This window comes from Cetorhinus maximus, chromosome 2 (genome assembly GCF_964194155.1).
Source record: "Cetorhinus maximus chromosome 2, sCetMax3.hap1.1, whole genome shotgun sequence".
NCBI lineage: Eukaryota > Metazoa > Chordata > Chondrichthyes > Lamniformes > Cetorhinidae > Cetorhinus > Cetorhinus maximus.
In genome coordinates this window covers 126,516,990-126,531,242 of record NC_135880.1, presented here as the reverse complement: position 1 = coordinate 126,531,242, position 14,253 = coordinate 126,516,990, and the positions used below count along the sequence as shown (strand labels likewise).

Sequence of the window (14,253 nt, the reverse complement as noted above, 5' to 3'; positions counted from 1 at the left end):
GCTTTTCAACTCTTTTCTTCTCCGCTGATGCTGCCAGACCTGCTGAGTTTTTCCAGGTAATTCTGTTTTTGTTTTGGACTTCCAGCATCTGCAGTAGTTTTTTTGTTTTTATCTATGTTTTTGACGAGATTAGCCAATTCCATTAGTGCTCCGTCCAAAAGCAGGTCCTTGCCTTGTCTGCTGATGCTCCATCCTGAGCTTGGCAGTTTTTGTCAGTGGTGATTTGCCATTGCCTTCCATTCTCAGTGGCAGAGCGAGGAGGCAGGTCCCAAGATGACCTCAGCCAGAACAAGAATGAAACCTGCACTGTTGGCATTATTCTGAAACACACTAACCATCTAGGCACCTGAGCAAACTGCCACCATTTGTACTCGGCTACATGGTTTATCTATTCCCCTGGGTCACCAAAAAGGAAAATAAGTTAAAAGCAAAACAAAACAAAAACAAAAACTGCTGGAAAAACTCAGCAGGTCTGACAGCATCTGTGGAGAGGAAAACAGAATTAACATTTCGGAGTCCGTATGGCTTTTCATCAGAGCTAAAGAGAAATAGAAATGTGGTGAAATATAAGCTTTTTAAGGGGGTGGGACAGGTGGAGCTGGATAGAGGGCCAGTGATAGGTGGAGGCAAAGGAGAGATTGCCAAAGATGTCATAAACAAAAGGTCAAAGGGGTGTTGACGGTGGTGATATTAGCTAAGGGATGTGCTAATGGTGAGATTAAGGGTAGAAAGCAGGATGAGCAAGTGTCAGATGGCCCTAGTGGGGTGAGGTAGGGGGAAGGGATCGAAATAGACTAAAAGGTGGAGATAAAACAATGGATGGAAATAAATTTTTAAAATAATAATTAGGTGGGAAAAAAATATATAATAATTATTGGAAAAAAGGGGATCAAAAAGGGGGTGAGGATGGAGGAAAGGGTTCATGATCTGAAGTTGTTGAACTAAATGTTAAGTCCGGAAGGCTGTAAAGTGCCTAATCGGAAAATGAGGTGCTGTTCCTCCAGTTTGCGTTGAGCTGCACTGAAACAGTGCAGCAGGCCAAGGATGGACATGTGGGCATGAGAGCAGGATGGTGTTGAAATGGCAAGCGACAGGAAGGTCTGGGTCATGCTTGCGGACAGTCCTTTGCGGAAAATAAGTTAGTTCAGCAACTATCTTTCATCCAAAGAACATCAATTTTTGAATAAATGTCACTCCTTTGACTAAAACTTTTCACTTAACATAAAAACATGAAGTATTCTGGAGAGATGGGTGTATATTTTTCTTGGACAATGAGATGCTGACAATGGGAGAAAAAAACAACTTCAGTGGGGATCTAAAATTGATGCAAATGGAAAAGAAAAATCCGGGAAGGGGGAGTGGGGTGGGAAGAGGGGCTGGTTACAGGCTATCAATCCAGTAATACTTGTTTTGCCATCCCAGTCAAAGTTGAATTTTACCTCCAGTAAGGTCATACATTCATATAAAATGTAGACTTGCAAAGAAGCATCATCAAATCAAGTCCAATTTGGAAATTAAAATAAGTTTTACAAATTCAGTAAGCGTCAGCACTCATTGTGCAAATGGGCAGCCTTTCCACTATTCCTAGGATCATAGAATGACACAGCACAAAAGTCCATTTGGTCAAGGCTGTCAGCTCTTTGAAAGAGCTCCCTAAATAGTCTCATTCCCCTGCTCTTTCCCCTTAGCCCTCTAAATAATTCCCTTTTAAGTATATATTCAATGCCATTGAATCTGCTTCTACCATCCTTTCAAGTAAATTCCAGGTAATAACTTGCTCCATAAAAATAAAAAATAACTCTTACTTTGCCTTTGGTTCTTTTGCCAAATTCTGAAATCTGTTGTCCCTCTAGCTGCTGATTCCTCTGCCACTGTAAATATTCTCCTTATTTACTCTACCCAAAACCCTTCACGATTTTAAACATCTTTATCAAATCTCCCTTTAACATTCCTTGCTCTAAGGAAAATCCTAGTTTTTCCCTTTTCATGTGACGGAAGCCCCAGATACTGGCATCATTCTAGTAAATTTCTTCTGCAACCTCTCCAGGGCCTTGTTATCCTTCTTTAAAGTGTGATGCCCAGAATTGGGCACCTCTGCAACTAACTAGTGTTTTAAAAAGATTTAGCATAACTGCTTTGCTTTTGTGAGTGCTTCTATTTATAAAGTTAAGAATCCCAAGCGTCTTCACAATTTGCCCTGATGACTTCAAAGATTTGTATGCATACACTGAGGGTCTCTTTGTTCCTGTACCCACTTTAAAATTGTACTATTTAGTTCATATCGTCTCTCAAGTTGCCTACTAAAATGAGTCACTTTAAATTTGTGTTATTCATTTTCCATGTGTCTGTTCATTTGACCAGTCTCTTTATGTCCAACTGAAATGTTATTTTTCTCATTGTTTACTACATTTCTCAGTTTCATGCCATCTGCAAACTTTGAGCATACCATGTATATTAAAGTCAAGGTCATTAATATAAATAAATAAGTTGAATACTTCCCTCCAGTTTGAAAAATAACCAGCCACCACTTTGCTCAGCTTTCTGTATGTTAGCCTCCCAGCCACCACCCCCTTAATCCCATGGACTTTATTCTCTAGGAAAAGAACACCTCATAAAATTTAATCTTAGTTCTGACCATATATAACTTGAGATTATAACCCCTGGTGCACTCCAAGATATTTCACTGAAAAACTGTCTATATACACACACAATAAATGTTTCCTCAATCATCTTATGAATCTTGATCAAAATATCCTTAAGTTGCCACTTCTCTAAAATAGAGACCCATCTCTTTGAGCTTGCCCATCAGTCATTGAGACTCTAAATTGAATATTAATCTTTTGGGTTTCCTCTGTAACCTTTTCAAAGCCTCATTATTACTCTCCACATGAGGAGACCAAAACTTGACATTACTCCAACTGTATAAGATCTTGGTCAGGCCCCAGTGACAAAACAATGCTGTGTCTTAATTAATTCTTCTATAAATGCATCCTAGAACCGTATTCCCTTTAGCTACGTCTTCACAGCATTGGTAATGAATCTTTAGAGATCAATGCACTAGAATTGCCTAAATATCTCTCTTTCTCCACCAGTTTTAGTACTTCTCCCTGAAGGGTGTATGGATGTTCAGCATTTGCCCTGCCGATTTGTAAATGCTGCACTTTTCTAGGTTAAAAGTTACTTGCTAGTCACAAGCCAAACTCCAGCACAAGATCTGCTTGTAGTAGTCGAGCATAGTCTATCTTTAATGTCAAACGTAACTTAGCATCAAATTTGCAAACTTGCAGATCGTTTCCCAAGACATACATCCTGGAGCACAACAACACTGAAAGCACTATAGTATACGAGTACCAGCCCTTTGTTAATTGTTCTGTAATAAAATAAACTAATTGTAGTAAAAAATAATTTTAAATATCTCAAGGTTAGGAATGGTTTATCTCAAATACATTTTACAACATAAGGATATGCTGATAGGATGACATGAGGCAGAATGGGAGGAGGTTCATGTAAAACATATACACGAGCATAGACAGTTGGGCTGAATGGCCTGTTTCAGCACTGTAAACTCTATGTAGCCCTTGTAATAAATTTAAGAGGATTTCTTTCCTAAGGCATAGAAATTGAATAGAAGATGTGTGTAAATTAAATGGTCAGTTTGAGGTACTGTTAAATTCATTTTAGGACAATGATAATTTAGAGCTAGAATAATCAATAAACCGCACTCATGGATCACATCACCAGCTCTGTTGGTCTTGTGACAAAACAAAGCAAACTTCTTGTTTGATTAAACTTATTTCTAATATTAGGTTCACATTACAATTAGACAAAAATAAAAAAATTTTTAAGTTAAGAATTGGATGCTTTTTTTTCTCCAAGCTGCTGATGTAGAAAAGGAATTTCTTGACAATTCAAGCTGTGATTAAAAAATAAATTATTCTGGATCAGTGCACAGACCATTAACATCAGCGTCCCTTTATATGACCTCACACGCAAGATTAAATTCATTTTATTAATCAGTCTTCACAGCAAAACTGTAATTATAGTATTTCACGTGCAAGACCAAATTTTACAACTCTCCATCATTTGGAAAATTCCATTATCTAGCCAACAGAAAAAGAGATGGGGGAAGAGAAACTACAAGGTGAATGTTCCCTCCACAATGAATGATTTAATGACAGATGGTGGTGGTTCCATACTGTAACGAGCAAGTGAATACGTTACATACAGGAGCTGAATTGGACAACAAGAATGTGGTAACATACTGGAGAATCCCTGAAAGCAGGTTTTAATCCTCCCCAAATGTCTGTGGAATTAAGAGAGCAATTTAAGTTGAGAATTATTCAGTGGCCAATAAAAGGAATTGTAGTGAGGGAAATCTGAATGTTTTCATCTACAGTTTTACATATAAAATGATAGGTCAACTGTTTTAATTTACTGGAAACTTCTCAGAAGTACAGCAAGTAAAATATTCAAACACAATCACATTTCTGCAAATCATTTATTCTTAATATTTTATTTATATGTTGTACTTTTCTTCTGTGGCAGTTCCATCACAAGAATCAAACACTCCAGCATTTCTTTACCTACCATATGTCTCATTTGTCAGAGTTTATGGAACAATGTAATCAAGATTGATATCACTTTGCGATAACCCATGAAAATCTATAATTGGCAATCACAGCACCTTCAGAACTAATCTACAGCAGTCACCAACTTTAGCTGGATCTGATACAGAAGAATACTTTCGGATCTGTGAATCAACTCCCAACGATTGTGCCAGCTGCAAGGCATTAGGATCATTACTAATAATTGTCCCGAGAGCTACCAAAAGTCTGAAAACAGCTTCATAATCTTGGACAGCTTCTATGGCTGCGCTAATAATGGATAAACAATTTGCTTTACCTTCAATATCATTTCCTGCATGCAGATTTACTGCATAGTTTAATATCAAAGTGGACAGTGCTATATGAACATTCTTGTTGCTAGTTGATCTCATTTCAATTGCTTGGGAAAGTACTGTGTCTCTCAAGGACATCATGAGCTTTGAACCATATGATGGGCTAGAAAAACAGTTGCAGACCGTTCGGAGGACAAGCATTTGATTTGCTGGTTTTCCCTGCAGGTTGATTTTGTTTAAGAGGTAGTTGCTGAACTGTGTGCTATAGTTTCCACTGCAGAAATGTTCATTTACTGCTGGGTGTCTCATAGCTAGACGAAGAATATCCAGCACAGGAAACACAATGTCTAGATTAGGGAAAAGATATAACACAAGTTAAATTTATATAGATAAAAGCAAAATACTGATGCTGAAAATCTGAAATAAAAACACAAAATGCTGGCAAAACTCAGGAGGTTTGCCAGCTCTGAAGAAGGGTCATATAGACTCGAAACATTAACTCTGTTTCTCTCTCCACAGATGCTGTCAGACCTGCTGAGTTTTTCCAGCATTTTCTGTTTTTATTCTAAATTTATATAGCACTGACAACATCTCAATAATAAAATATTGAACGCACAAAGCTAACAGAGAATCCAAATGGCTGCATAAATATAAGTTTTAATAAAAGTTGATAACATTTCATAAAACCAAGATTTTTGAATAGTGATTAATGGACTGTTGTAAGACTTGGCTTTATTTAAGGAAGTAGTTACGCTTATCAAAAGCAAATCAAATCAAATCTACACCCCAGCAAGTTACATTTTTTCTGCTAATTCACCCACTGGCATAAAAACACATAAAACAGTCAACTCTCCACTTAATAATGTCAAATCTTGCCACGACAAATCACTTTTGAGAATTTCAATCACCAAGTCTAGAAATAAGAAGTGCTATGTGGTAATTTAGAATTATATTTTCATCAGACATATATGTAGAGAACAGCATCTCAGATAATAAATGAAATATAGCCTTGATTTTGTCAATGAAACAAATTATGCTGGCCGAGGCAGCCCAAATGGCTGGTCACATCAATGCTTGTGAAGAGAAACTTCCTCCCATCCCAAGTTCAAACACGCTGACAAGAAAAGCTTGCCCAGAATGCTCAGCCTGGAGAACACAAAATCCAGAAAGGTAGACGTTCTTTTAAGTGCAGTTTGCCATAAAATGTAAAATTGTTATGATGGCAGGAAAATTAGCTACTTGTTCACAGTAGAATTTAATCTAGCAACGGGGATCTTCCTTGCCAGCTGGAGACCCAGCGAGAGCCCCACATCACCCACTTTGGGGAAGACCCGCTGTACTAAGTGCCAGTCAGGCACTTAAGTAGCCAGCAGTGGGCCTTCCCTGGGATCAAGGAACCCAGGGGCAGAAATTTTCTTCTCACCCTTTAAAAACCGGACACGGGGGAGTGCTAGGATTTGACCTGCTTGATTAGACTGCTTAAAATGGGCAGTGGTTTCTGCTGGAGATAATATTTTTTCTGGTTTTAATTATCTTGTGCTGCCTTTTGTGTAATATTAATTGGTTTTGCAGACTTGTCCATATTTTGATTTTTTTTTGCCAATATCTTCATTGTTGCTAGTTATGTAATCATGCAAGTTTGGGTATTCTTCTGGCTTTTCCTCACAGTTAAGATGAGGAAGAGAAGTTTGTGAGGGGTTGGTGAATTTAAATGTTAGAAGACCTGTAAATGTGAAGAGAATACTTTGGGCAAATATGATTGTAGACTGAGAAATCCTTTACTCACCAAACATTTGGTCTTGCTTTGCAATACATTTTATTCCTTCTCACTTTTTTTTACCCTGCCATTCTCGTGGTTAACTCCTCTCTGGTACCTCACCCAAGCAGCTATTCACAGTTGAACTCAACAGCAAATGCCAAGATTATTCATTCACAGGAACATCACAAGTGAGTCTGATCCTCTCCTCACCCAATGCACACATATATTTATAGTAAGCAACTAGGAGCAGAAATCCAAGCTAATTTCACTGACTATTGTGTCACATAATACATGAGCTAAGTTATCAGGGCAGCAAAAACTTTGCATTTTTAACAAATCCCACAGTAACAGTAAACTATTACTGTTAGGACAAACTGAAGAAAATGTACTCCAGCACTGCATTTCAATATCACGTTAAGTACACTCTTCAGGAAGAGAACGCTCTCCTCTGCTTTCTACCAATTAAATCCTGCATTAACCTGTTACTACAAGCTGACTTAGCAAAAATAACAAAGCCACCATCATGTCATATACAATAATACATTAAAAAAAGAGATAAAAACAAAAAACTGTGGATGCTGGAAATCTAAAACAAAAACAGAATTACCTGGAAAAACTCAGCAGGTCTGGCAGCATCGGCGGAGAAGAAAAGAGTTGACGTTTCGAGTCCTCATGACCCTTCAACAGAACTGAGTAATAAACAATTATAAATAAATAATTACTCAGTTCTGTTGAAGGGTCATGAGGACTCGAAACGTCAACTCATTAAAAAAAGGGAACTTGCTTCTTTCAGTCACAGAATATGTCGCCATTCTTGGCAAGAAAAAAATCGAAGTCCCATATAATAACACCAATTAGTACACATTTCTGTTGTACAAGATATTTTGCCCTAGGCATTTAAAACAATACTTGATCATTAATATATTTTCTTTTAGCTGTTCAGTATGATCACTTGAGTTTCAAGAATGCCTTTAGACAACTGTGAAAATGAATAATGTCAATTTGTGTAGTCTTTTACCCACCTTCAGGCCACTGAGCAGCTTTCCATAAAATCTCCAATTGCTGTGGTGTTGGAGTTTCTAGTGCAGAAGGAATAGAAACAATGGAAAGAAACTTCTCAAGCATTTGCAGGTCATCTTCAGATAGCTTTTGTTCAGCAGATGTGCTCTCATTCAGTTCTTTTAGCTTCCCTGTAATACAGTTGTTTCTTTCATAAATTGTCATATTTTCAAAAATACCTCAGAGAATTTGTTGTATTTCACAGCAATATGAACATGAAAAATACTTATTACTGTTGTAATTTAAACATACACTTTCATAATGAGTAAAAAATGTAATGAAAACAAAACTTTCTCATGAAAAGGAAACAACGGTTTTGTTCCTATCAAGGAAAGATTAATAACACTTACCTATTATCTGGGTTATATTTGCCTGATCAAATGTGACAGGGTCTTTTTTGGGAAAGTAAAGGTTGCTGATGGGTGTAGTAGCTGCATGTCTGTCAGCAGAAACATAGGCATTTCCTCCTGTGAACAATAAGGCACTTTATAACGCAAAAGTAGTTTTCATATTTTAAGAAAATTGTTATTTTACTCAATCTTGGGGTACTATAGAGACATTAGGAGATAGTGGTGTACTGATAATGTCACTAGACTAGTAATTCAGATGCCCAGGCTAATACTCTGGAGACACAGGTTCAAATCCCACTGAGGCATCTGGTGGAATTTAATAATTCAATGAATAAAATCTTGAATACAAAGCTAATCTCAGTAATAGTGACCATGAAACTATCAATTAAGAACATAAAAAGTAGGAACAGGAGTAGACCACATGGTCCATCGACCATGCTCACCATTCAATAGGATCATGGCTGATCTTGGGCTTCAACTCCATTTTCCCGCCTGCTTCCCACATCCCTTAATTCCCCGAAACCAAAAATCTGTATATCCCAGGCTCAAATGTATTCAACGATGGAGCATCCACAATCCTCTGGGGTAGAGAATCCCAAAGATTCACAACCCTTTGAGTGAAGTATGAGATTCACAACCCTTTGAGTTGTAAAAACTTATTTGGTTCACTAATGCCCATTAGGAAAGGGAATCTGCCATCCTTGCCTGGTCTGGCCTTCATGCGACATCAGGCCCACAGCAACGTGGCTGATTCTTAACTGCTGTCAAGGGCACTTAAAGATGGGAAACAAATGCTAGCCTTGCCAGTGGTATCCACATCCCACAAAAGAATTTTAAAAATTGGTCTCGGAACAACTCATACGCCAGGTGAGTCCAAGCCTTTAGTCTTCCTAACTGCATACTACTGATCACATATTAATAATCTAATTCATTTCTACATTTCTCAAACAACTAATACTAACAGATCTTAGATTTCTAATTTATGGTTTATCCGCCAATGAAATCAAAAATAGTCCTTTCCAAACTTCCAGCTCTCCAAAATTCAAAGCACTTCAAGGGGTAAGATATAGAAATGCAATTAGTCAAATAGTTCAGATTCAAAATGTGACAAATAAATCCTTTTCTCCATAGTTCCTGGGATATATAAACTACATCAAATCCAGCAGCCATTTCTTGATGAAGAAAGGGAATTTATCCACAATACAGTTTTCAGTGAATTGTGGAGGGAATACAGCATTAATAGGGAAAAAATGGATTTTAAAAACTGTCTTCTCCATATGTAATGCTCAAACTCCACCTGTAAAGGGATCACCTCCTGCAGACGGAGCCAGATTAGCTGGTACAGAGCCAGGTACGTAGCGACCAGATCCTGCAATAACAACGGACAGACAGTAACATCAACACCAGAATACATGTAGTTTGCACAATCGTAAAAGCACATTATATACTCTCAGTTGCATTATATCAGCAAAGGCTCCCCTCAACTTTAAGGTTTATTTTTCACATGGAAAAATCATTCACACGTTTATTAAGGAAAACCGTACATTTATATTTCAATAAGCCTTACCAGTAATGCAAGAATCTTCCAAATTTAGTCAGGTTGCTGAACTGTAGATCAGAATTCGAGTACTATGAAGTGTAGTGTGCAACCTGCAGTTGAAACTGGGTACATCAATGCCAACTCTGACTCACTCAGATTATATACCACAAAATAACCCCAAAAAGGATGAGGATGGGAGTGCAAAATCCCTAAAGTATCAAAGATTACGACCAACAGGAAGCCAAAGAGAATTGGAGAACCACTCCAGGACCAAGCCATTAATGCTGGGAGCATTAAAAATGACTGGTGCACTTAGAGCTTAGGGATTGGAAGAAAGTTGGTTGTAAGTGTGGAAAGATCATTAAAACTTGAGTTCAATAAGACCCCTTCTCTCATTATCTGAGAAGACAGGAATAGGAGTAGGTCATTTGCCACCTTGAACCTTTTCCACCATTCACTTAGATAATGGCTAATCCGTACCTCAACTCCATTTACTCACCTTTATTCCATATCTTTCAATATCCACACCAAACAAAAGTTATCAATCTTAGTCTTGAAAACATCAATTGATCCAGCAGGTACAGCCTTTTGGTGTTCAGAGATAAGAAATAACAAAGGTAAGAAGTCATTTGTGGGAGTAATTTATTGGTCCCCCAACAATAACTATACTGTAGGAGAGGAAGAAATAATGGGGGCTTGTAAGAAAGGTACTACAATAATCATGGATGATTTTAATCTACATATAGATTGAAGGAATCAGAGTGGCAAAGGTAGCCTGGATGACGAGTTCATATAGTGTATTCAGGCCAATTTCTTAGAGCAGCACGTTCGAGAGCCAACCAGGGAGCATGCTATTCCAGGCTTGATGATGCGCAATGACACAGGATTAATTAATGACCTTATAGTAAAGGAACCTCTAGCAGTCATCATAACATGGTTGAATTTTGCATTCAGTTTGAAGGTGAGAAGTTTGAGTCTAAGACTAGCGTTTTAAACTTAAATAAAGGCAATTACAAGGGCATGACGACAGAGCTGGCTAAAGTGAACTGAGAAATTAGGTTAACGAGTAGGACAGTAGAGGCGCAGTGGCAGACTTTTAAATTAATATTTCATAACTCCCAGCCGAGATATATTCCAGTGAGAAAGAAAGACTATGAGAAGGGTGCACCATCCGTGGCTAACTAAGGAGGTTAAAGATAGTATTAAATTGAAAGAAAAAAAGGGTTCAATTCTGTGAAGTTAATGGTAGGTCAGAAGTTTGGGCATAATTTAAAAACCAGCAAAGAATGACTAAAAAATGAGGGAGAAATAACAGTATGAGAGAAAGCTAGCTAGAAATATAAAAACAGATAGTAAGAGTTTCTACAAGTATTTAAAAAGGAAATGTAATTAAAATGAGTGTTGGTCCTCTAGAGAGTGTGTCTGGGGAATTAATAATTAATAATGGGAAATAAGGAAATGGTGGAAGCATTGAACAGATATTTTGTGTCTGTCTTCACTGTAGCAGACACAAATAACATCCCAGAAATACTTGTAAATGAAGAGGCGATAGCGAGGGAGGGAGGAACTCAAAACAATTATAATCACCAGGGAAAGGGTACTGAGAAAACTATTCGAACTAAAGGCTGACAAGTCCCAAGAACTTGATGGACTGCATCCTAGGGTCGTAAAAGAAGTAGCTGTTGAGAATGTAGATGATTTAGACTGTAATTTTCCAAAATTTCCTAAATTCTGGATAGGTCCCAGCAGATTGGAAAATAATGAAAGTAACTCTTCTGTTCAAAAAAGAATGGACATAAAGAGCAGGAAATGACAGGCCAGTTAGCCTAACATCTGTCATAGGGAAAATGCTAGAATCTATTATTAAGGAGATTTTAGTAGAACACTTAAAAAATCTTAATGCAATCAGGTAAAGTCAACATGATTTTGTGATAGGGAAATCGTGTTTGACTGATTTATTAGATTTCTTTGAGGAAGTAACAAGCAACATGCATAAAGGGGAACCAGTAGATGTGGTGTACTTGGATATCCAAAAGGCATTTGATAAGATGCCATATCAAAGATTACTACACAAAATAGGAGGTGCAGGGGGTAACATTTTATCATGGATAGCGAATTGGTTAGCTAACAGGAAACAGAGAGTAGGGACAAATGGGTCATTTTCAGGTTGGCAAGCTGTAACCAGTGGAGTGCTACAAGGATCAGTGCTTAGGCCTCAACTATTTATAATCTAGATCAAAGACTTGGATGAAGGCACCAAATGTACGGTTCCTAAATTTGCTAATGACAAAGAGATAGGTAGGAATATAAGCTGTCAAAAGGACAGAAAGAGTCGACAAGGGAATTTAGATAGCCTAAACGAGTGGGCAAAAAATTGGCAGATGGGAGTATAATGTGGCAGGGAGTTTAGAAAAGCAGTATATTACATAAATGGAGAGAGATTGCGAAACTCTGAGGACAGAGGGATCTGGGTGTCCTGATGGATGAATCATAAAAAGTTAGTATGCAGGTAATAGTATCGTAAATGGAATGTTGTCATTTATTACAAGGGAAATGAAATATAAAAGTGGGCAAGGTTTGCTACTTCTGTACAGGGCATTGGTGAGGCCACATCTGGAGTGCTGTGAACAATTTTGGTCTCTTTACTTAAGATAAAACTGCATTGGAAGCAGTTCAGAAAAGGTTCACCAGGCTGATTCCTCGGATGAAGGGGTTACCTTATGTCGAAAGGTTGGACAGGTTGTTTCTGTATCTATTGGAGTTTCGAAGAATGAGAAGTAATCTTAGTCATAGAGCCATAGTCAGAGTTATACAGCACAAAAACAGGCCTTTCAGCCCATCGTGTCCGTGCCAGCCATCAAGCACCTATCTATAGTAATCCCATTTTCCAGCACTTGGCCTGTAGCCCTGCATGCTATGGTGTTTCAAGGGCTCATCCGAATACTTCTTAAATGTTGTGAAGAAACATTAGATCCTGAGGGGACTTGACATGGTGGGTGCTGCGATGGGAGAGACTAGAACTAGGGTACACAGTTCAAAACTAAGGGGTCTCCCATTTAAGACAGATGAAGAGAATTTTTTTCTCAGTGTTGTTAATCTGTGGAATTCGCTTCCCAGAAAGTGATAGAGACAGGGTCACTGAATATTTTTAAGGCTAAGTTAGATGGATTCCTGATTGGCAAAAGAGTCAAAGGTTATAGGGTATAAGTCAGGGAAGTAGTATTGAAACCACAATCAGATCAGCCATGATCTTATCAAATGGCGGAGCAGACTCAAAGGGCCAAATGGCCTACTCCTGCTCCTAATTCATATGTTCATATGTTAACAAGTTCCATATTTCCATTACCCTTTCTGGAAAAATGTGATTCTTTATTTCACTCCAAAATAGCCTAGCTGCAATTTTAAAATCATGCCCTCTTTTTCTGGATTTGCCTACCAAAAAAAGGTGTTTCGCTGAATCAGCCCTATTGTATGCTTCAATCATTTTAAATACTTTTATTAGACGAACCCTCAGCTATCTATACTCAAGAGCCAAGTTTATGCAACCTGTCTTCATAATTTAACCCTTTAAGCTCTGGCATTATTCTGTTTAATCTGCATTGTAACCCTTCCAAGGCCGATATCTATTAAGGTTCAGTGCACAAAACTGAATGTAGGACTTAGGATGAGGTCAATCCAAGACCTTGTAGAACCAAACTATAACTCCCACACTTTTGTATTCCAGTCTCCTTGAGATAAAAGCCAATATTTAATTAGCTTTTTTGATTATGTTTTGTGTCTCTGCACTATTCAAATCACTTTGTTCCACCATAGATTTTGGGTATCTCACCAATAAGAAAATTTGCTGATACAGCCTTAACCTTTGAGAAAGACATAAGAGCAGAGTAGCGAATTGGGTAAAATAAGCAGATGGTGTCAGGATGGAATAGTGTGTTTAACAATGCTAATAGTGCATTTAACGATTATGGCCATATCAGGAGAAAAAAATAGTAAAACTTTGAAAGTAAAGGCACTATATCTGATGCATGAAGCATTCACAACAAGACAGAAGAATTAACAGCACAAAAAGAGTTAAATAAGTTTGACCTAGTGGCCACTACTGAGACATGGGGGGGAATCTTACTACCTTATCTCTAGCAAAGCAGTGAACTGAACCGCTGAGTAGCAGGCCTTTTAGTTGCTCTTTTCAGTAGCCAACCTCCAGGATTGCCACCCAATTACAGAGAGCGTGCAGGCTGAAGCATCAGAAGCATGAATGAAGGGTTAGTATTTAAAAGGACACTGGCAGCACAGTTTGGTGGTGTTTACTCAGCTAGAGGCACGAAAGAGGGGAATGGATGGGAAACGAGGAAGCACCATCTCCCGTTTCATGGCCACGACCCTGGAGGTGATGTTGGAAGCAGTCAGGGCACAGAGACAGGTGCTTTTTCCAGATAATAGCAAGAGGAGGCTAGTCGGCGTCACCAAACGGGCTTGACTGGAGGTTGCAGAGCAGGTGAGCAGCTGACATATGGTGCAGAGGACACAGATCCAGGAAAGGGAAAGATTCAATGATCTCAAGGTCCAGCAAGGTGAGCGTCATGTAACGCTCAGCTGGCAGCCATCACTCTCTCACCTCCATATCAGTTTGTAGCACAGAGATCAACTG

The 14,253-nt window shown here is 38.3% G+C and overlaps 1 protein-coding gene across 3 annotated transcripts in view; it reads right to left on the bottom strand.

Moving 5' to 3' along the window:
* Nucleotides 1-4,484: 4,484 nt before the first annotated feature.
* The window catches only part of plaa (phospholipase A2-activating protein), a 56,325-nt gene continuing 46,556 nt past the window's right edge, over nt 4,485-14,253 (bottom strand). For all 3 annotated transcript variants that reach the window (XM_078569389.1, XM_078569402.1, XM_078569394.1), the window contains 4 exons: nt 9,363-9,434; nt 8,066-8,182; nt 7,679-7,846; nt 4,485-5,244 (listed from right to left, as the gene is read on the bottom strand). In XM_078569389.1, the coding sequence (XP_078425515.1) occupies nt 4,676-5,244; nt 7,679-7,846; nt 8,066-8,182; nt 9,363-9,434 (926 nt within the window). In that variant the 3' untranslated portion in view covers nt 4,485-4,675. The remainder of the gene's footprint in view (nt 5,245-7,678; nt 7,847-8,065; nt 8,183-9,362; nt 9,435-14,253) is intronic.